The sequence below is a fragment of the Girardinichthys multiradiatus genome, chromosome 14 (genome assembly GCF_021462225.1).
Source record: "Girardinichthys multiradiatus isolate DD_20200921_A chromosome 14, DD_fGirMul_XY1, whole genome shotgun sequence".
Lineage (NCBI taxonomy): Eukaryota > Metazoa > Chordata > Actinopteri > Cyprinodontiformes > Goodeidae > Girardinichthys > Girardinichthys multiradiatus.
The window spans coordinates 42,597,697-42,620,914 of record NC_061807.1 but is presented as its reverse complement, the minus strand read 5'-3'; the positions used below and the strand labels follow the sequence as shown (position 1 = coordinate 42,620,914).

Here is a 23,218-nt window from a genome sequence, read left to right as displayed (position 1 = left end):
ACCTTTAAACATAGAAATCTGAAAAGTTCTGTTACTCATGCACTCAAATGGCCTTCATGGAAGAGTGGCAAGAAGAAACCCATGGATGGAAGAAGCCCACGTCTAGTCCTGTTTGCAGTTTGCCACAAACCATATAGGAGATGCAGCAAACATGTCGAATAAGGTGCTCTGATCGGAAGAGACCAAAACTGAACTTTTTGGTCCATAACCAAAATGTCATGTTTGATGGAAGGTTGCACATCATCCTGAACAAACCATCCTCGCCTCATAGTGAAACAAAGTGATGCAAGCATCATGCTGTGAGATGTTTTTCTTTAGTAGTTCAAAAGTATTTAGATCAAACCATATTTATGTGTCAGTATATAATTCCACAGGTGTTAATTCATAGTTTTGATGCCTTCAGTGTGAAGCTACAATATTCATAGTCATGAAAATAAAGAAAACTTTGAATGAGAAGGTGTGTCCAAACTTTTGGTCTGTACTGTACATCCCAATAAAACACAGTAAAGTTTGTGGTTGTAATGTGACCAAATGTGGAAAAGTTCTTGGTGTGTGAATATTTTTCTCTGTAAGGTAAAAATTATTTTACAATTAAGTCTCAGAAACTTTGTTTCATCATCAGTATTTATTCAAAGCCACTGGTTAGAAGACAAGTTGGGATGAGGGCAGTTTAGTGCTGATCGGTAGGTTGTCATCATGAGCTGATGGAAAAAAAAAAACATGATAAGGTCCCAGAGGCATCTTTGATGGGCCATAAGAGAAACCAAGGTTTGCTCAGATTGACAAGAAGAATGGCCTTTTTGCATCTGGGGGTTTCTAGACTGATCCCAACACCAGGTTCTATGATGGCATGGAGATCAGTGTCCTTAGCTAATTTATTTTATGCTCCTGAGATGGGATCAATATTATTAAAATTTTACTTAATGTTTGATCTTATAAACTATGAGGCTTTTGAGTGTTCTGTGTCAACAATATTTAATGATGCATGTTGCCTCTTCTGTGGACAGACGGTGACTGAGAAACACAAGCTGAATGTGCCTGAAACCATGACTGAAGTACTGGATGTCTCAGATGAAGAAGGTAAGTCCCTAGTGTTGTGCAATCATGATTGTTTGGCTCTTAGCAACCGTTAATAATTAGAAATAATAGTAATCAATTATTAACAAAATTACCAACAAAGTAAAAATCTAAATTTTAGTCAGACTAACATATCAGGGCACCACCTGATCAGGAATCATTTCAACAACTTTCGGTCTGTCAGGTATTGTCCTATGAATACCAGCCCAATTTGGCGAGGTATTATAGGACAATAGCTGAAGGAGGTGATTTGAGCACTGGCGTTTCACAACAGCAAGCTCTGCACACCTATGGAAAAAAACACAGACAACTTCTCTCCATTATATAAGAATTTATTAACGAAACAATTCAAATCCAAGTTAAAATATTTGAATTAAACCCTTTTAACTAGGCTAGAACAATTCATCTAAAGCTACCAAGCAAAATAAAATAATATGGAAAACTAATGACTATATACAAATACAAGGGAAAAGGGGACCAATAAAAATGATGCAATGATATCACTGTTGAGTGTGGATATTTATGTTTAAGAACCAAGGTTTATTTTGATGAATTTGGAAATGAGGTCAAATTAGTTTGTAGAACAGCAACTGGTATATGTTCAATAAAATAATTTGAATAATTATTAATAATAAAGAATGATTTGCCAAACTAGGAATCAATAACCTTTAGGACAATTGATACTTAATATTGTGTTGATTTGCCCTTAGTGGATGATTTAGGATGGGCTGACACTCACAAAATGGCAACGAACCCAATATAACTATTTGACCCTCCTAATGCCAGGGGTGTTGACATCACACCAGGGTTAACGGTTTTAGCAAACATAGGAAAGTTTATGGCTTATTCTCCACTCTTTAAGTCAAGCAAATGCATTTAACTACCATTAATTCAAATATTAATGTGCGTATGAGCATCTGTGTTTAAACCACTTAAGACGTTTGTCCTAACTTTAATACACAACTAAAGTCTCAATAGCCGTTAGCATTAGCTCAGTTGGTAGCCTACTAGCACTCAAATAGTTTAGGTTTTCAAACCACAAACAAAAGCAAACACCATGGAATAGACAATATTTAGGTTGTTTTATCCTAGACTAATTTTCTCTGTTCAGACACCACCTCTTACGTTAACTGTTCTTATAAACAGAAAGGAAGAAGGTCTGAAGAGCATTGAGTTGCGTGGTGAAGGTGGCAGCTAGGTTGCATTGCGGGTTGAGTGGAATTTGCTCTAGCCGCTTAGGGGTACCCCTGCACAGCTGACACAAGTAGCAGGCGGGCAAGGATATGGTTCTTACGCCGTCCTCTCTCAGGGCAGTAGAAGGAAACTGCTCTTTAATGTTTTTTGGGGAATTTATTTCAATTCAGTTTTATTTATATATCGCCAATTCACAACATGTCTTCTCAAGGCACTTTACAAAGTCAATTTCAAATAAATCATTCTATCAAACAGTGCAGTCAGATTCAGTTTATTATTCAAATCAGTTAAAAGGTTTTTCTGTAATGCCTTCAGATTATTTCCTGCAGGAACTCAGACAAAACAGTTTTAGACGGTTTGTCTTAATTTCAGCCGGTATACAGTTGACAGCTAACTGTATTTTATGTTGGGTCTAAGGATTCTTTGAAGCAGTCTTACTTAATCGTGAGTTTCAGACCCTCACGCCTGTTGCCTCTTCTTATGCTGCTCCAGTGGTGAGCAGAAGGATAGAGAAATAATTCTGCTACGTGCGAGTTTTATACTCTGACGTCAAGGGGATTTCAGTTGTGACTCCTCCTTCTTGGGGCTGGCCTAAAAATTTGATTAACGCTGTGCAGTATGGGATTCAGAGTTTTTTTGTTTTTTGTTTTTTTTTACCAGTCCTATTTCTCAGTCATAGATGAAACATGGACTGGGTACAGTCCATGCTTCATCCATGACTGGGGCACAACACTGGGCACTTTGTTGTCTATGCTATAGAAGCCAGGATACTAACAATGACTATAGGAACAAATCCAGTTTTAACTAATTTTACCATTAAAACCATTTTTTCTTTATCTGAGAAAGGAGTGTCATAGGAGGAGCCTAATAAAATTCTGGATTATATAGCAGTTATTTGTGTTTTACTGTTCTGAACATGCCTGAGATGAAGCCACATATGTGCCTAATCTCCAAAGATGATAGCTCTCAATAGTTTGCCAACACCGCTTGGTAACATTCTGAGTTCCGAATGCAGTTAGTGACCAAGTTGTCCATCTACAGCATGGAAAACCATTGATGAGGATGTTCTTTCAGACGTGACAGATGAAGAAGGTATTCTGCATGGTGTTTAAGTAAAAGGATTTGTTGTTGTTTATTGCAAAAATGAGAGAGCTGTTGCATGCTGTACTGTGTTTGTATAAAAAAGCCATGTAGCCTTAACATGCTCTGAACAACCGTTCACTAGCTCTAAATACAGGGCATGGCAGAACTTCTCACGCTTCTTGAACCTTTTCACATTTTATGTTACAACGACTAACTTCGATGCATTGCAGTATGTGATGAACACCATAAAATAGCACTGTAAAGCCAATTTAAAACAGTAATTATCATTAATCTTCCAAAGCACAGAATGAGGAATGGGAAGGACAGTCTTTTTGGCATTTGCTATAAGGGAGAAGGAAGTCAGTTTTCTCTGGCATTTCATGAATGCATACTAGGGGTGTAATGGTACACATACCAGAAATATCTGGTACAGCCCTGTTGGTTCGATGGCAGCTAGAGGGGAGAAATAAAGTTGAACCGAACCTAAGCTTATGTCAGTGTATGCATTTTTCAATGACAATAAGGTCCTTAGCTTGTTCTGCACTTAACTGAATTACTCACCTGAAACAACATCAAGCTGAACGTAAAATCAGCTAATGTCCAAATGGCTACCTGTAGCTTCCAGTCAGCCCAAACTTCCTAACATATATAAAATGTAAATTGGAGGAATCTCCATTGATGGGAGGGGATGTTCCCAACAGCTGCTTATGCTGGATTCAGGTACAGCTCGGACATGTTGAAGTTCCTCTTTAAAGAGGCCTTCTGCGAGTTCGTTTATTCACCATAACCTGGAGGAATTACACACATTATAATAAATCACACGGAGACAGCTGTATGTTATTCAAAGTACCTGGACCAGGGAAGCTCTCGTTATCAGGCCACACACCGAGACGACTTCAGAGCTTCTCACTGGGTACATTGCTTTTATTAAAACACACATGAAAATGGGCAGCGCCCTGTTTACAGTTTTTTCTCACAAATAGTCACGTACAAACTTTTCCTGCCTACCATATTAGGACATATTCCTGTCTCCCAGCTGCATCCCGTATCTACTGATATAAGAAGGGAGTACTTGGCCCGTTAATCTTTTCACGTCCTTTTCCCACCCCTACAGTTCTTCAGTATTTTTCTGCTTCACCACACTCAAGGCCAAGTTTGTGCAATAACAATTCTGCAGGCCACTAACAGAGGTTATACATTTTATTTCCCACACTGGTTATGAACATAATAATAATAATGCACACACATAATATATCTCCACAGACACTAGGTTTTCTAAAAATCAAAACCACTTCAAAGTAATTTAAACATGTTTTAGTCTCAAGTATGAGCACAGTTTTATTTAAACATTCCTATACATTAACCATGACCATTTTCAAGTAGTTATATTGTTGTACAATCTATCTATCCAGACATTGGCTACACCTGCTTACACTACTTTATTCTATCCAAACAAATGTCCTGTCAGTTCTATACTTTCCACTTTAAGTTTTTAATTTCAGAAATTTAAAAAGATTCACTTTCACTTTCAAATTTACTGCTCAATGGAGTAACATATTTTCATTTATTTTTTTCAAATCAAGTGTATCCAAGTCATACCAAACCTTGACTTTAAAATCCGGATACGTACCGAACCAAGCTTTTTGTGTACCCTTTCATCCTTAATGCATACCATCTTACAGAGTAGGCCTCAGTATGGTGTGCAGGATATTTTCTTGTCAATGTTTACTAATGTTCTTCACACTGTACAGTTCCACTTACCAATCGTTTAAATCAGTGCAGTTTTTTTTCCAGCATGCAATTAGCCCCCAAACCCCAGCAGATAAAAGCAATGAAAACCATCTCTATTTGATCTGTACATCAATATAAGATCAGATCACCTGCTGTATTTATCAAACCAAAGATCTGTGTGAATTCCAGAAGGACTTTGCTTGGTCTTATTTGTTTGCAAAGCTTGTTTAATTAGAACAGCAAATTGTACCTTTATGTAGTGCATTGTTTTACATGTTTTCTACCTTCTGACACTTTTCCTTTTCTAGGAAGCCAGTATACTATCGGCAGGAAAACATCTGGGTCTTACTTCAGTATGTTTTTCTGTTGTTCTGCTGGCCTGGCATCATGCTTTCAGGCAGACCTGGACCTATAGTCCAGTTTATCTCCATTGTAGCCTGCAGCTTCAATCTTAGGTCTGTAATGCTTAGGCTAGGCTCATCCAAAGAAAAGATGAACAATAATTTTTGACATACTAAGCAGGGTTTATTTAATTATATTCATTCATTCTTATATTTATTTCCAAACAAGTCAACAAATTGGAAGCACATTTCTAGAAACATTATGCTTGCCATTTTCCTGCTTTTGTTGTTGCTTGTTGCCTCCCAACTCAGTAAATATGAACCAGCCAGGATCCTGTTGTACTGTGGCTAGGACCAGTTCTTAGGGAACCTAACCACACCCCACAGAACCCAAAGATCCTGCTGTGAGCACCCGATTACCAGTCTGGTTCAGTTCAGTTTGATTCCGTTCAAATCACTTCAGTTCAGTTTGATTTCATTCATTTCAGTTTAGTTGAGATCTGCTCAAACCAGCTCTAGCTTTAGTTGATAATCCTAATTCAAACAACCACAAAGGTCATCAAGGCATTTTACATGACAAACACATCCAATTCATATCCAGCTACTGTTGATATGTTAAAAAATCACACTGCTTTAAAAGTTTCAGGATTTCTCAAGTTGTATGGCAACGAATTATCATTATCTATTATTGTTATTATTATTATCATTGCAGCATTATTTAATATATGATGAGATGACAATATATAAGGTGTGTGCTTTTGTGTACTGTACAAGGGTTAGGGGTTAGGGTTGGACCCTGTAGAAGATTATCAGATTATCTAGAATTGACTGAGGTTGAACTTCCTTATAACTTCATCATATCCAAACTAATTTAGTCCAAATGACTTTAATCTCTCCATGTTATTCAATGTGGTTCCATCAAAAACAATAAGATTTATATTCAAATTCAAATTAACGAATAATAAATAATAACAAATAAACGAATTAGTTAACATATCAGCTCCACCATGATCTTGATGCCATGTCAGCACTCACTCATCATTAGATAAAAAAAATAAAGAAATAAATAAAGCATTGCCTTATTTTTTTTTATTTTAAGCTTGTTTGTCTGTTGAGAGATGAGTATGAGAAAATTCTGACAAAGCCTTTAGTTTTCGTTTTAAAGTATGATGCTTTGATGCTTGTCACAAATTGTTATTTTGCTGCAAACTATAAGGCCAGTGAAACGGAAACGTTTAGTGATATCTGAATCCCTATCATGCTGACGCTGCTGCGTAGTAGTAGAGCTTTGTATCAGTGTTGCAGATGACACAAGGTGCAGAAGAACCTGCAATAAAAGCACTGAAGAAGTTAAATATTGAGCTTGTTGAGCTTAAACCATATGCTCCTCAGAAAAGTTAAATTGACACAAAACAAATGTCAAAATGTCTTATTATTCTTAATCAGCATGTATGAACTCCACCTAAAAGCAGTTTTGATTTAAAATGACTCTTTTTTTTTAAGGTGATGACACAATGACAGGTGACGGTGGAGAGTACCTTAGGCCCGAGGACCTCAGAGAGCTGGGAGATGATTCCCTGCCTGGACAATACCTGGATGGAATGAACTACCTCCGCTTCAGCCTGGAGGGGGCTCGCATTGAGAGGTTTGTGACGTTCCACCACAAAACTTCACCGATCAACAGCTAGCGCAATGTGACAAAAACTAGAATGCAGTGAAAGCTCAACAGTGATACATATAAATAGGTCTTCAGTCAAAGGTTCATACATATACATACAGACTATATTTCTATCATGTGTCACATATAGTTACAGGACATGTTCTTCACATAACTCTTTTCACTTCTAACACTATTCAGTCCCTTTAAATCTATGTTCATCAGCATCCTTTTAAGCACTTTACAATATTACTGACATTTTTAGAACAACACCCAGTATATGTATGCAGTACTGTGCAAAAGTACCAATGTGCCTGAGATTTTTCTACATTACTTACAAAGGACCAGAATTTCTTATAATCTTTAAAATGTTCTTAAGCAATTGGTGATCGGGCTTTCTAAAGGTATTACAACATTTTACTCTAACGATTGGTTGTTTTTACCTGTCTGCTTTCAAGTCCTATTATGTAACCCTAAGGTACATGGTCTGTGTGTCTTCAAGAACTGAAGAAACTGAACAAATTGAAAAAGAAATAGGAAACAAACCCAGCAAAGTCCTGGAAAAGAACCTGAGAGATGTATCATGCTTAAGTTGATCCTTCATTTTTTATCTGCTCCCTTTAAGGGTCTCAATTGCATATCCTTCATTACTTCATGAACCTTCTCTCTTCCACCTTCCCTTCTCACACTCCTATTCACACACATACAGTATATACTGTCTTGCTTATATTTACTTTTATTCCTCTTGTCTTTAGAACTAAATCCTTCATTTAATCCATTTCTTGTCTGTCTGTCCAGGGGTGTGTACAAGCTGCTGAGGATATGTTTAAGTGCAACCTAGTCTTCGACTAACCAAAGCCAGAGCTGTGTCCGAACTCTTGGCACAAAGTTGACCCTGATCCCAGTGTGTGTTGTTCTCCAAGCAGGGCTTCTCTTTGTCACCGATTTTTGTTAGTGTTGTTCATGGATAGGATCTCGTAGTGTTGTCAGGAGAGAAGGTTGTCTATTGGGGAACCTCAGGGTATTACCCCTGCTTTTTCAGAAAATGTTGTTAGTATGGCGTCCTTAAGCCATGACCTTCAATGTACACCCGAGTCAACACCTTTGGGTCAGGGATCATTGTCTGGCTCGAGTAGAGGAGTTCACATGTAAATACAGGATTTAGTAGGAGATGAATAGTCATACTGGGTCCCTGTCTGTTGCAACAAGAGTGCTGCTGTGGTCTAAAAAGGGAAGCTCCTGAAATACGGGTTAGTCTTTGTTCCAACCCTCACCCGAGATTTTTCAAATGAGATATGGATCATGACTGAAAGAACAAGATCCTGGTTACAAGCAAATGAATGGATGGATGGATGGATGGATAGATGGATGGATGGATGGATGGATGGATGGATGGATGGATGGATGGATGGATGGATGGATGGATGGATGGATGGATGGATGGATGGATGGATGGATGGATGGATGGATGAATGGATGGATGGATCTTTGTAAAAGGTGGTTGGTAACAAGGTTCCAAAGATATGATATAAATAAGAAATTGGCTCATAACTAATTCACTGCTATTCAAAAATAACATCGGTAAAACAAGATATTGTAAGTCACGTGGCTAAAGTACAATCCTCTAAAAATCGTGAAAGTAAGGTAGGGCTAGGATTACTCCTTGGCCATAATACAATACACGAGTTGTAGTTTACATTCTCCGCTATTTTCCCCTAGAAAGTTGTGTTTCATTTTTGCCACGACATGGCTAAGCAACAATTGGGCCAAAAAGAAGGGTTAAAGAAGACAATGTCCAGTTGAAGACTTTAAAAAGCCGTTTAGAAAAGCCAAAGATCAACTGATCAACCTTCATTAAAATTTAAACATATGAGTGATGGCTCAAGACTTTTGCACAGAGCTTTATGACAAAAACCTTCCTCTTGAGCATGCAATAACTAACAGTCTGTATTTGTATGTGTCTCTCCTCTTCATGTGTGATGGTTGGCCTCCCTTGTTATAACTCCGTAGTCGAATGCAAAGGTATGTTCTGACTCAGGCCTGATGCATTAGGTTACATATAGGAACCAATGTTCTCTCTCTTTCACTCAGCTCTAATCCTAACTGTATCCTGTTCATGTGAACACAATGCTAATGACTAATATCAGTATTTTCAACTAAGGAACATCCAGCTTCAAACTGTTTGTTTAAAGTGGGCCCTTTCACCTAATGACATTTGTCTCCGCATGTGCTATTCATTGAATTTAGGAGCTCAGGTCAGAAATAACCAACTCTGAGCCACACAAACTGATCTAGTCAGTTATTGGACATTGATGCCTGTTTGTGTTGGAAATTATTAGAGTTAAATGTTATGCTAGTTACAAAATCTGTCCTTTTAATACATTTCCCTGCTCTCAACCTTCACTGGATTCACTTTTTTTTTTGTTTTTTTTGTGCTCCAGTTCAGACAGGTCCTTCACACCCACCCACCATAGCTACTACTCTCCAAGACATGAAGGCATGATGGACGAGATGCTCTCCAGTCATCAGGTATTACCACTGGTTAACAGTATATCAGAAGGAGCCAAAATGTCTTTTATTGGACTTTCCTGTGTTTGAATTTAATGCTGTTAATGTTTTTTTGAGAAGCCTAGCTGCTGTCATAAAACAACCAATCAGGACAGAGAAAAGATTGTTGACATCTAGACTTTGGCTATACCATTGCGATACCCAAGTGCCCAAGTCCTGTGTCTGCAAAACAATCCAAAACCTCCAACCCTAACTCTCTCAGGGTTATCAGCTGCTACAACAGCCAGTCATGGTGCAGAGCATTCTGGCCAAACTTCTTGAATCTGTTGTTGTTCCTCCACAGGACCTTGTTTTAGAAGTCTTGTGGTTTGTTGAGATGTAACCTGAATATTACTTTGACAGAACAGAATTCTCAGAGGACTGTCATGGGTGGCTCATGAGAGGTTTTTCTGAGTGAATTTTAATTAGATTTGTTTGATTTTAGGTTTTATCACTTGCCAGGGAGAATGAGAGGGACTCCTTCAGACTGAGTTGGGGAACAGAGAACCTGGATAACGTGGCTTTGTCCTGCAGCCCCATCCATTCAGGGTAGGTCAAGTGGAAAAAATGGCTAAGAATGAGACAAACAATATTACTTCCTTCTATATTAAATACAAATGTGTAGGCCAATGCAGAAATATATACATAGTCCAACTTTCAACAGTCAACTTACCAGTACAAGATAAGAGGTTGGAGGTTTCAGGAGGGTAGAGTGAAGATAGCTCATATTACAGAGGAGAACAAATGTTTCTGGTGGAGATATTCTCTGGCATCCAGGCAGACCTCTCTTCGTTGTACAAAAAGCACATTCTTCATACAATCTAACCCTATTACTACACAGCTGCCAGTATCCATATTAGTTAAGACTGAGCTTCAAAGAACCTCTGCATTGTCTTCAATTTCCCAACCAGATGGCAGCTTCCATCTTTCTAAAGTCTAATGTTCCTATGTGCTGTGGTGAGATATACAAGGAGCCAATGCGCGTGGAAGGAATAAGATCTGCTTTTCCAGCCATAAAGCAAGCTGTGCCTCTCCTACAGAGTTTCAACTCATTACTCTTCGTTTTCATATGCTTAGAGCTCTAGTTGTTACCAGACTTGCCTTGTAGATGGTTTGGCTTTGACTTGATGATGTTTTCTGTCAGCCTTGGTGGATTACTGCAGGTAGTTTTCCTTTCAATGAACAAATCTTAAGTAATTTTGAATATATGTTTGTATAAATGTTTTCAACAACAGGGTAATATGCCTATAAGGCTAGTTTGTACATAAAGAGCAAAAACATGCTTTTTCTTTCTTTCACAACATTCTCTTGCTGATTCTGCTCAACTTTTGAATCCTTCTGTCTGATGTGATTGTTGTTTTTAGCCGTTCCTCTCCGTGCCATGATCATGGAGACCACAGCAGGTGACCCTCTGCACCTTGCTTAAATCATATTTTTCCTCATCATCATCACCAAACTCTTCCTCCTCTCACAGCGTGCTCTCCTCTTGGAGAGGTGTATATTTGTGTCTCTGTCCTCAGCAGACATCGCCTCACATATTTCTGCTGGTGTGTAAATTGGACTAAAATCTCCAAACATTATGGATGTGTTAATCTGCAGACTTTTTGTCTCTACATTTTCACACCATTTGAGGCAGCAAGCTAAAACTTGAAACTGTGAAAGTCCAGATAAACTGAGGCGCTGAAGGTTGAGGACATGTTTGTTGATTTCCTACACTGTCTTGTGAATTGTGCATTTCCACTAACATGGCCTCCATGTTGCTGTGTCCCACAGTGAAATAAGCATCACTCTGTATGTTTTGATAACATTATTCTGAGCCTTGTAACTCTGGGTGTGTTGTAGGATCAGATAACAGTGTCTTGTGAGTGTTGTCCATCTGAAGCTGGGATGAGATCAAGAGAATATCTATGTTGGTGTGATATGGAACTATCACCTCACCCCAACCAGTCTCTCCCATATTAAAATGTCTGATCTATGTGCACCGCCCCCTATTTTGCATGAGGAAGGAGCCCCAGGCTAAATGGAGATTACTGAATACAAACCTGAAAGTAATTTTGTTCTCTGGGTGGTGAGAAACAGACACCAGACTCTGCTCTATATTTAGATGTGGACATTTTTGACAAGACCTTAATTAATTAATTAGGTAGATTCAGCAGTCATTTATTTGCTCCTACAGTCTTTCCCACCTGGCATCACCATTATACACACAGTTAACTGATCTGAATCTGACAACCCATGTCTAGTAGAGGCTGAAGAGAACCAAGAGGATGCTGGAGCAGCAAATTGGTTTGAAGCTTTAGATTATTAAAGTGTTATTGTTTTTTTTCTGCTCTGTGTATCAAACCAGCAGGACAGCTCAGGCTGACTGCCTGAATTAGATTGCAGGGTTTACCTAAATAAATAACTGCCAACTGTAATTGTTTACTCTTTTACTTTATGACTGCTTAGGGCCAAAGTTTGTTACACGTCTGCCTCTAATCTATTGGAAATTTACTGACAGGGACAGATATTTGCCCTAACCTGAGTTTATACAGTTCAGCCTTAATATGCTGCTTAAACTCTTAATTTGTTTAAGCAGCATATGTGAATATTCAGAAAATAAATCTCCTTAAACACACATGGCTTTATCATTTGTTTCAAAGGATATATCTTACACGCACACACACACACACACACATATACACATACACACACACACACACACACACACACACACACACACATACACACACACACACACACACAGAGCTACAGTCTTTCTCCTCCTGACTATTTCTTTAGGTGGAGCCGATTTAGTCTATGCTGCTATGTGACTCGTTGATAATTCTTATCATAACAAATTTACAGTAAAGCCCAAAATTATTCATACTGGTAGATTTAGATTTTCATTCAATCAAGAAGTTTGCTTCTGACAAAAAGCAGAGAAAGACATATCGCAATGTAAAATGAAAATCTAATTGGAATAAAATTCTTAGTTTTGTTTAGATTCATTTTAAAACAGGCATGTTGAATATTATTTGTTCCATTTTTAAATCTTCATTGCCATCACATCAAAGCCTTCTTCTAGTTGCTGATCAGCTTTTTGCATGTTTCCACTGGTATTTTAATGATTTGCCTTTGGTGATGAGTTCCAAATTTGAGATTGGAAACTAAAATTATCTCTTTCAATATGAAGAGTGAATGACTCTTATATTATGAGGGAAACCCCACATTTATTAGTTTAACAAATGAATGCTCACAACCTATGGTACAGTTTCCCAAGCTGTGTACGTGAAAATGGGCTTGAACCGATATCTGGGGTTAGATGGGGACACCCCTTAATAAATCCTGAAAAAATACACTATCAGCTTGCCTTACTTACTGTGGTTTCCCAGGTCCCTAGTACATTGATACACAGATCACACTGTTTCCTGAGTTGCAACTGGAGCACAGTTAGTTGAATGGCATATCATTAACTTAGCTGTTGGGGTATATAATATCCAGAGTATAGATTCCCTTCATCATACAAATGATTGTGGTTATGTCATAGCCTGTTTGTATCTGGGGGAGTTTTAATGTGGATAACTTATTAATGAAAACAGTTTACCTTATTAGTTTTGGTGTCTGTGCTCTCATCACCAAATGCTATCATTTTACATGTGTAAATATTTCCTTTTCCAGCTTCTTGGTCAGCTTCATGGTGGACGCCAGGGGCGGAGCCATGTGCGGTTGCCGACACAACGGCCTCCGCATCATTGTTCCACCCAAGAAGTGCAGCGCCCCAACGCGGGTCACCTGTCGGCTGGTGAAACGGCACCGTCTGGCCACCATGCCCCCCATGGTGGAGGGCGAGGGGCTGGCCAGCAGGGTCATAGAAGTGGGGCCATCTGGAGCCCAGTTTCTCGGGTAAGGCTGCAGGGAGGTAGACACCTAAAACTCAAAGAAGGCAACGGAAGGTAGAAGAGCTATGCCAGCAGAAAAAAACAATGACTCTACATAAATATGTTAGATCATTTTAGTATGTGTCAATCTTGGATATTAGACAGCAAGCACATTTGGAATGAAAGGAAGTGCTCAACATTTAAGAAGCATTGACAGTATGAGAACGTTCTGGAGACCTTCCTCTGTATCCAGCTTGTTATAGTCGATTGTTTAAGACTTACAACTTGCTGCCTCTTTCTTTCAGACTGACTTTCCCCAGTTTCTGCCTAACTTCAGTTGTTCATGTATCTGCTCTTGCTTCCTCCCAGTGCCAGGGCCTGCCAGCCCTTGTTCTTCAGCATGCCCAGTTTGATTTCCTAACAGCTGCAGTCTAGCTTTGTTCAACTGGAATTCCTGAACCTTAACAAAAAAGCTTTTCTTATTAACTGCACATCCAATAATGCACCATGATTGGTTTTATATGTGGTCTCAAATTTTGTCCTCTAGTGGTAACGTGGGATAATGTCATAGCAGGTTGTAAATTATGTTTGACTATCCATGGGACTGTTAGCATTTATGTACTGAGAGAATGTACTGATCTAATTCATGTTTAAGTTTTAAGGTTGTACAGTGCACTTCTGGTAAAAATGTGTAAAAGGCCTGAGAACTGATTCCAGCCGAATAATCTCTGAAAATGTGGCTAAAAATGTTACTTCAGTTCTGTAACAGTGTGGGCTCCATGGTGATAAATAAAAATGACTCCTCACCGAGCCTTGGATGTCACAGTTTTGTGAGCTTTTAAAATATTGCTCCTACTGTAGATTTGAGCAGATTTAGGAGATCTGCCTTACTTAAAAAACATGTTATATTGTCTCTAGTGTCGAAGAGAAATGACCTCTGTGTCATTTCATATTTATACCCCAGGAAAACAGAAAATCACGGATTACTGATTAAGTTCCTTTTAACTCTGAGTGTGATGATGCTTTAATTTTATAAATTTTAAATGAATTGTTAGTGTTGCCACTAAATCACTGCTGTAACATTTAAAATGAAATCCATGTTATAGGATTTTTTCTTGACTGGATAATTGTAGTCAAATTAAAGGTTGGATTTGTCCATTTGGATATTGCTACAGCAGTAGGAAGTATATATTTTAACGATCTTTGTGCAGGTGCTGTAACCTTATGCCTTTTTATAGTCTCTTTGAAATCAGTGTCTTAGTAATGAATCTTTTCTCCTTTTTGAGAGAATAATCACATGCTGACAAAATTATTAGATTTTCCATTCAACCAAATCAATTTGTGTGCTTTCTCCTCCACTCTGCTGCGGATGGATGCTTGGCCTATCACACAGTAAACTTCACCTCCCCACTGCCCCTCCACCTTTAAACGAGGGAGAGAGTCTGGTTAGCAGAATCCTCCAGCTTGGTCCACCAGGGACAAAATTTCTTGGGTAGGATGAGAAGGTTTCATGAAGGATAAATTATTGCATATGAAACAATCAATGGATGCCAGCCTTAGTTTCTGCCTTCCACTTTGTCTTTTATTTTTGCATGCATTTGTCACTTTTTCCCCTAGTGTCCCAGTACCTCACTTGTGTTGCACTGCAGTATTCTATTGCTTTTCACCCCTGTCTGTGTGCTTCATACTTTGTTTCTTCTTAGAAACTTTTCTTGTCATTTGTAAAGCCCCCCACTGACAACAAAAGTCAGACACCCAGAAGGATTGGTTGATTTGAGCATAATTTGGTACCGGTGGCGAGCATTTCATCTCACAATTAGGCCTCCTCTACCCAATGGCTGAAACTCTATACTAAAGCAACACTCTTAAGTTTACAAACCAGTTTGTTTGCATTGGGTCATTTATTTATTTATGGTAGTACTAAGGGCCTTCCATGAATTCCTTAAAGACCCTGACTGGCCAACCACTCTTTGATGCACGTGCAGATCTTTGATAAGTATAGAACTGATTTGATTCGCAAGGAGCTGACTGACCCAGAACAACACCAGAGGCCATAATAGCCAAAGAGCAAAACACCCTGGTGGATGTTGTGTTTGAGCATGTTCTCCACAAATCTGTTTGGAAGTTTTTACCAGTTGGCTTTTCTGTGACGTTGATGTGTGGGAGGTTTCATGCAGACCAACAGAATATTAGCAACCTTACATTCTCCGCATCTAGAGTAAAATCTAAGATGCACAAGTGTTACTCCTGGCATCATGTTGTGTGACACCACAGGGTTTCACTTCAAGTCATCTCTAGTGATTCATGGGACTCTGATGTCCCAGCACTATGTCAGTGTCAACTTCTATTCACACATCTTACTTTGACTTACTTCACCTGTCCAATCATGGCACAATCTTTGGACTGCCTCATGGTGGCCAACAAGGTCTTAAACACGTATTGGACCAGTTCTAGCAGCTCTTTGCCAACATGACAAGATTAAACCCCTCACTCTTGTAGGACTATTGATATGCTCATACTACCAGCTTTAACATCTACGTCCAATCTGTTTTTCCCAATATTGTAATCATTGGAGTCATATGACCTTTCAACACATGCACTAGATTTATACCGTTCTGTCTGGGTGCTTAGCTTTTGATCACTGAGTGTATATTTCTGTTTTCCTGTGTGTGTGTGTGTGTGTGTGTGTGTGTGTGTGTGTGTAAAATCGAAATGGTTGTTTGGTTGTGGTATGCTGACTAGTGTTATTCTGCTGCAGTCATTCTGGCATTATTTGTGAGCTGCTGATATTTAGTTATTTCATCCACTAACCGAGTCAGCATTATCCAAACAGTTTATGTATGCTGTCTAGTCTGTAGCTCTAGATAAATATGAAAGTCTTGCAGTCAATGATTGATTCCTTGTTGTATTTACCAGCAACAGTGGACGATTTGAAAATTCACTGCCAGGCCAAATAACCATTTCACATGAAAAATAACTTTGACTTCAATTGCCTGTTTTCTTGTTTTGGAACAAGTGTATCTGTAAATATGTGTTGTAAATAGCATGTTGTTATGCAGGGCAGGTAGGTACCAGAGTAATATTCTAAATCTTAAGTATTATATATAAAGACCATCCACATTAATTCAGAATATTAAGATTGACTGCTGTTCAACTACAAACTATAACAACACAGACTGTGTACAAAGACTGGAGTAAAAGCTGCATTATGCTTTACTGCAGTGAAACCAAATAAGGCATCACACAAGCAAAGTCCTTTATGATTAATAAGCTTTAAATCGTTGTAATTTAGCTTTATGTCACCAGTTCACAGCAAAAAACTAGCTTAGTTTATTTTTTACTTTGGCTCACTAGCAACTGGGTTATGCTGGTTCCATGTGTTAGTTCCATCCTGAATGAGCTTCACATATGGGCATTGGCTATTTTTGTGCATTTTAGGAATAATATATATGATCTTTTCTCGATAGATGCTGAAGGAATTGTTCAATTTTATATATATTCAATACATTTTCTTATTTGATCTTATTCCAGTTATAAAAATGCTAATTTGTCAGAAGTACTACAAATAATACCATAATCACACTATTCAATATCTCTCTTCCATTTCAATAGAATTCATAAAAAATGACTTTAAGTAAGTAATGCTTCAGCATTGCCTTTCCACACATTTTGTCACTGTATCTTTAGCACTTTGATCTACAGCTTAGCCAGGCTGCTACCAATTATCTGGATATGTCAAAGAATTCTGTAACAAATTGCATCCCAGTCCTGAGATGTCCTGCATACTGCACATATGCACAATTGCTATGTCATTTACGTAATTTATACCCATAATAGCATTACTCAATCTTTTGATAAGCTAAGCCGGCGCTCTGTCTGCACTGATAAAACTTCTGTTACCTCAGCAAAAGGACAGCTGTCCGATCTGTTATTATTTCAGCACTGTGGGGGCACTCACCTACCCTTCTTTTCCAAAAATAGTCTGGCAAGTATTTAGTATGACAGAAAAAACATACAGTGATGTAATGGGACATATGGCATAGTACATTTTATACTTTGATCCCAATACACCAGAAAAAAACAAAATGGAGACCCATCAAGGGTGACACCTATTCTTTAACTGTGACAGGACTTGCTCTTCAAGGCTTTTCGAGATGTGCTTTACATCATCAGAAACAGTGTGACATCAGCCTATGGAAATAAATTGACCTCTAGAACCATTGGTTTGATTCAGTGTGGACAGAAAAGTTTCTGCACCTTCAGCAGAACCTTCCATTTGCATGGATGATGGATGTGAATAATGAGCATCCAAGGATTACCTGCCGTCTCTAGCTGCTTTCCATAGTACGAGTTGTTGTTCTACTTAACTTTTAGTGAAGTACAGAAATAGTAGAACATTGTAGAAGAAAATATAGCTTTTACCATGTCTAGAAAGTTGTGAAACGTGCTGCTAACTTTGGATGGTCAAATATTCAAATAAACCAATAAATTAATATTTAAGCCTAACTTAAAGATAAGGTTTGAAAACAGACTAAATGCTCACTTGTATTTTGGAAGGCACTCATTGAGATATTGTTATTTTCCATCAGATCATGATCTAAGTAATTGGCTTTATCTCCCCTCATCTCCTTTAGTCCTGTAATTGTTGAAATCCCCCACTTTGCCTCACTCCGAGGGAAGGAGCGGGAGCTAGTGATCCTCAGAAGTGAGACAGGAGAGAGCTGGAAGGAGCATCAGTGTGAATACACTCCAGAGGAACTCAATCAGATACTGAATGGCATGGATGAGGGTTAGTGTATTGGTGCAAGTGGACTGAAACATGCAGTAACCAAAAAACATCCCCATCACACCACACTGGCACTGACACATGTGCTTTGTTGCCCCCTGTCTCTAGAACTGGACCCACCAGAAGAGCTGGAAAGGAAACGCATTTGCAGAATCATTACCAGAGACTTCCCACAGTATTTTGCAGTGGTGTCACGCATCAAGCAGGACAGTAATTTGATTGGTCCTGAGGGAGGCATCCTAAGCAGTACCGTTGTGCCTCAAGTGCAGGCAGTTTTTCCTGAGGGGGCGCTCACCAAAAGGATTAAAGTTGGACTGCAGGTAACTTATAAATGCCTGTGGTCACCTTTTGCTACCTAACCACCTGCTTTTCTTTCATTTTTATCAGTATATTATGCAGGTAATGAGGTAGCAGTGAGAAAAAGAGAATGTATAAAATCATTATTCATTAGCACTGACTGTGAAATCCTTGTCTTCTCAGACAGTAGCCCGCTTTAAGTGTTTTGCCAATTTCCAGAAAATCCTTGTGCACTTTCTTCTTTCACAGGCCCAGCCAGTGAATGTAGATGTAGTGAGGAAGATCCTTGGTAACAAGGCCACCTTCAGTCCCATTGTCACCCTGGAGCCTCGCAGGAGAAAGTTCCATAAACCCATTACAATGACCATCCCTGTTCCCAAGAGCAACTCTGACCCAATTCTTAATGGTTTTGGGGGGGACACACCCACATTACGACTGCTTTGTAGCATAACTGGTCAGAGAATGCTAACACAACATCTGCAAAACTAAATAATGCCACTTAAGACCCTTTCCTACTCTAAACAGTTTATTTTGTGTCAATTTTCAGGTGGAACAACGCCTGCACAATGGGAGGATATAACAGGGACAACTCCATTAACATTTATTAATGACTGTGTCTCCTTCACTACCAATGTTTCTGCAAGGTAAAATAAAATGTTTAATCATGTTTATGACATATCCATTGTTGAATTCTTGGTGATTCCACTGCAGCAGATATTAAATGCCTACACCACATTGATTTCTGCTGTGCTGCTTCTTATTTCAAGGTTCTGGCTTATAGACTGTCGACAAGTCCAGGAATCTGTCAACTTCTCCACTCAGGTGTATCGAGAGATCATCTGTGTTCCCTACATGGCCAAGTTTGTGATCTTTGCCAAAACCCATGACCCAATTGAAGCCAGATTGCGCTGTTTCTGCATGACTGATGACAAGATTGATAAAACACTGGAACAGCAGGAGAACTTCACTGAGGTGGCTCGGAGCCGTGATGTAGAGGTGAGAAAGAACAATGGACCTGGAATTTACCAAAGGCTGATACATGCAGCCTCAATGGGGGGACAATGTCCTGTGGTCTATTTGGCACTCTGCATACATGCAGAGTGTTGCATCAGGAAGGTCATCCGGCATAAAACTGCCATGCGAATCAAAAACATGATTTCTACACTGGGTTGGTTGAGACCGGGGTTAACAATGACTACAATTAGAGTTGATGACCAACAGGTTACGAGTGGGAACTGGGCTACTATTGGTAAGCATAGAAGAAGAGAAAGAAGACATCTTTGTGTGAGAGAATAAAATGCAGAAGATAGGGTTAGATGGAGACAGGTGACTCACTGTGGCAGCTCCTGAAAGGGAAAACCTGAAAGAAGAAGAAGAAGACAGAGTACTGGAAAGATCAAGTGGATGGGATAAATTTAATTTATACGTTTTTGTTAAACATTTGCTTAATTTTTTATAGCCTAATAACAGCTTTTGTAACACTATCAGTAACAATTTTTTATAATTTTGTTTTTTAAATAAAGAGCTGTATTTGTATACCTGTGTTGAGGTACTTGCACATTGTACCTGTTATTTATTTCAGGTTTTGGAAGGGAAACCTATATATGCAGACTGCTTTGGAAACCTGGTTCCACTCACCAAAAGTGGCCAACATCATCTGTTCAGCTTTTATGCCTTTAAGGAGAACAGGCTAGCACTCTTCATCAAAGTAAGGATTGTTTCTTGTTTGCTTATATCACAAAACACAGAGCTCTTTTGTCATTTACGTGTTCTTACATTTTAGAAAGCATAGCCTTGTTTTGTAATTTGCTTGGTTATGTAGATACGGGACAACACTCAGGAGCCATGCGGCCGATTGTCATTTATGAAGGAACCCAGGAACTACAGGTCACTTCACCAAAATGCCATATGCAACCTCAATATCACGCTTCCTTCATACAGCAAAGTAAGAACATTACAAATAATGTACTTCCCCATGCCCACTTTACTATGTCAATGAAACTCATGGCATCCAGTTTTCATGCAAAGCAATATTAACAATTGTTTATTTTTTATAAAGTCAGACTTTGTGGCAATCTTTGTCTGTTGATAATAACGCAAAGGCTTACATTCAGATTTCAAAGTGTCATGAAAACACAACTGACAAAGACAATCTGCATAAATATAGAAAGCAGTTTTAGCATGATGATGTCATTTACTAAGAGAAAAATGCTATCCAAATCAACCTGGTCCTATGTGAAAATGTAAATGCCACCGTTTGGTAAATCAGGAATTATGTTTTGGATTTGATTAAACTTGCCACACCCAGGTCTGATTCCTGCCTACCCTGTAGAATCAACAGAACCTGTCACGCAGTATGAAGTAGGTTAAAAACTCTCAAAAAGCAATACATAATGCTCTGATCTAAAGAAATTCAAGAACAGATGAGAACCATTATTCACAAATATTGAAACATGGAACAGTGGGAAAGCTTCCCAGGAGTGGCTGGGATACCAAAGTTACTCAGAGAGAGCATCGACTCATCTAGGAGGTTACAAAACAACACAGAACTACATATAAAGGACTGCAGACCTCACTGGCATAAGTTAGGATCAGAGTTAATGATTCAATTATAGGGAACATAGACTAAGCAAGATTCAGTTCAGTTCAGTTTATTTATATCACGCCAATTCACAACATGTCGTCTCAAGGCATATTACACAAAGAAAATCAGTCCATCAAGTCAAGTCCATCCATTCCAACTGATCATAATTATTAAACAATACTGTCAAATTCGGTTTATTATTCAAATTGGTTAAAAAGTTTTTCTATCTAAGGAAACCCAGCAGATTGCATCCAGTCAGTGACTTGCAGCATTCACTCCTCCTGGATGAGCATGTAGAGACAGTGGACAGTCACTGGCGTGAACTTTGCAGCAATTCCTCATACTGAGCATGCATGTAGCGACAGTGGAGAGGAAAAACTCCCTTTAAAAATAACACAGAAGCACTGATCCAGTAGTACTTTCTATAGGAAAGAAAAGTGAAACATTAATGCTTATAGCTCCTTTGGTGGATTCATCTAGGAGATAGACACAGCTAAGCAGATGAACTCTGAACCTGTTTTAAAGTATATAGGATGAAAGAGAGCACATATAGTTAGTTATAGCAAAAGCTCAGCCAATAGCTTTGTCTAGGAGAAAGACGGGGTTAAACATAGAAAGACAAAGTGTATCATCTATAGATGGGAATATTACGTTGTTGGCTGCAGCAGCTCAGCTGATAACCCAGAGTGAGGGAAAGTGGTCATTATGTCCTCCAGCAGCCTAAGCCTATAGCAGCATATCTACAGAGATAGTTCAGGATAACCTAAACCACTCTAACTATAAGCTTTATCAAAAAGGAACATTTTAAGTCTAGCCTTAAAAGTAGACAGGGTCAAACTGGGAGCTGGTTCCACAGGAGAGGAACCTGATAACTAAAGGATCTGCCTCCCATTCTACTTCTAGAGACTCTAGGAACCACCAGTAAACCTGCAGTCTGAGAACAAAGTGCTCTGTTAGGAACGTATGGAACCATCAGATCTCTGATGTATGATGGAGCTAGATCATTAAGGGCTTTATATGTGGGGAGGAGAATTTTAAATTTTACTCTGGATTTAATGAAGAGAAGTTAAAATTGGACGAATATGATGTCTCTTTTTAATTTTCATCAGAACTCTTGCTGCAGCATTTTGGATCAGTTGAAGGCTTTTAACTGCATTTTGTGGACATCCTGATAGTAAAGAATTTCAAGATGGCCTCCAATGGAAACGTACAAAGCCAGAACCACTGTTGACTCAAAGCTACACAAAGGCCCGTCTCAGACGTAACAAAAAAATCTTGATGATCCTCATGGCTTTTGAGGAACTATTTGGTAGACTGAAGAAATTCGTGGTTCATGTTATATAATAGTATAGTAGTATAGTACATAGTATTTCAGAAACAGACCATCTACTGACAGTTAAACGTGGTGGTGATAGTGTGTCGATGTGGGGCTGCTTTGCTTCTTCAAGACTTGTACTAATTGCCATATTTAAAGGAACCAACCATCAGTTTGTGACCTTAAGCTCAAGCATACTTGTATTATGCAGCACAACAATGATCCAAAACACATCTAAAAGTCTCTGAATGAATCAAACAAAGAAAAGGAAGGTTTTGGACTGACCTTTATTCCATGTAATTTATGAAATCGTTATTTAAAAACTGTTTTTTGTGATTACTTAGATCATCTTTGTCTAATTTTAAAGCTTGTTTGTTATCTGAAACATTTAAGTCTGACAAAAAAGTAGGGGAATTCAGAAAGGGGGCAAACTGTATTTTTACAGTACTGTATATAAATCTGAACATAACAAGCAGCGAACCATCGTTGCCACAATCAGCCAGCATTATTGCTGCACCTTACAACATCATCTCCAGGTATGAAGAAGTAGAATTGTAAAAGTACTGGTCTGTTTTTGAGCTGTAATACAAAGAGTCCAGTCCCCGGACTAGACACGAGTCAGTGTTTATCCAACATGTCTTTCAGTTGCAGTTTGACAGACCTGATAAGCTGTGTTCATTACTACAGTGAGCATGCACTGCCACCTGTCCTTACTGTTCCTGCCGTTTATATCTGTACTCCCTTCT

At 38.7% G+C, this 23,218-nt stretch overlaps 1 protein-coding gene across 3 annotated transcripts in view; it reads left to right on the top strand.

Moving 5' to 3' along the window:
* ank2b (ankyrin 2b, neuronal) overlaps positions 1 to 23,218 on the top strand; it is a 170,666-nt gene that overhangs the window by 112,836 nt on the left and 34,612 nt on the right. For 2 of the 3 annotated variants that reach the window (XM_047385947.1, XM_047385948.1), the window contains exons 24-37: positions 1,008 to 1,080; positions 6,930 to 7,071; positions 9,525 to 9,612; positions 10,076 to 10,179; positions 10,995 to 11,033; positions 13,291 to 13,515; positions 14,884 to 14,982; positions 18,125 to 18,279; positions 18,385 to 18,596; positions 18,823 to 19,027; positions 19,121 to 19,217; positions 19,341 to 19,569; positions 20,156 to 20,281; positions 20,396 to 20,518. In XM_047385947.1, the coding sequence (XP_047241903.1) occupies positions 1,008 to 1,080; positions 6,930 to 7,071; positions 9,525 to 9,612; positions 10,076 to 10,179; positions 10,995 to 11,033; positions 13,291 to 13,515; positions 14,884 to 14,982; positions 18,125 to 18,279; positions 18,385 to 18,596; positions 18,823 to 19,027; positions 19,121 to 19,217; positions 19,341 to 19,569; positions 20,156 to 20,281; positions 20,396 to 20,518 (1,917 nt within the window). Of the gene's footprint in view, positions 1 to 1,007; positions 1,081 to 6,929; positions 7,072 to 9,093; positions 9,106 to 9,524; positions 9,613 to 10,075; positions 10,180 to 10,994; positions 11,034 to 13,290; positions 13,516 to 14,883; positions 14,983 to 18,124; positions 18,280 to 18,384; positions 18,597 to 18,822; positions 19,028 to 19,120; positions 19,218 to 19,340; positions 19,570 to 20,155; positions 20,282 to 20,395; positions 20,519 to 23,218 lie in introns of all 3 variants that reach the window. The other variant, XM_047385949.1, reaches the window with a different exon arrangement.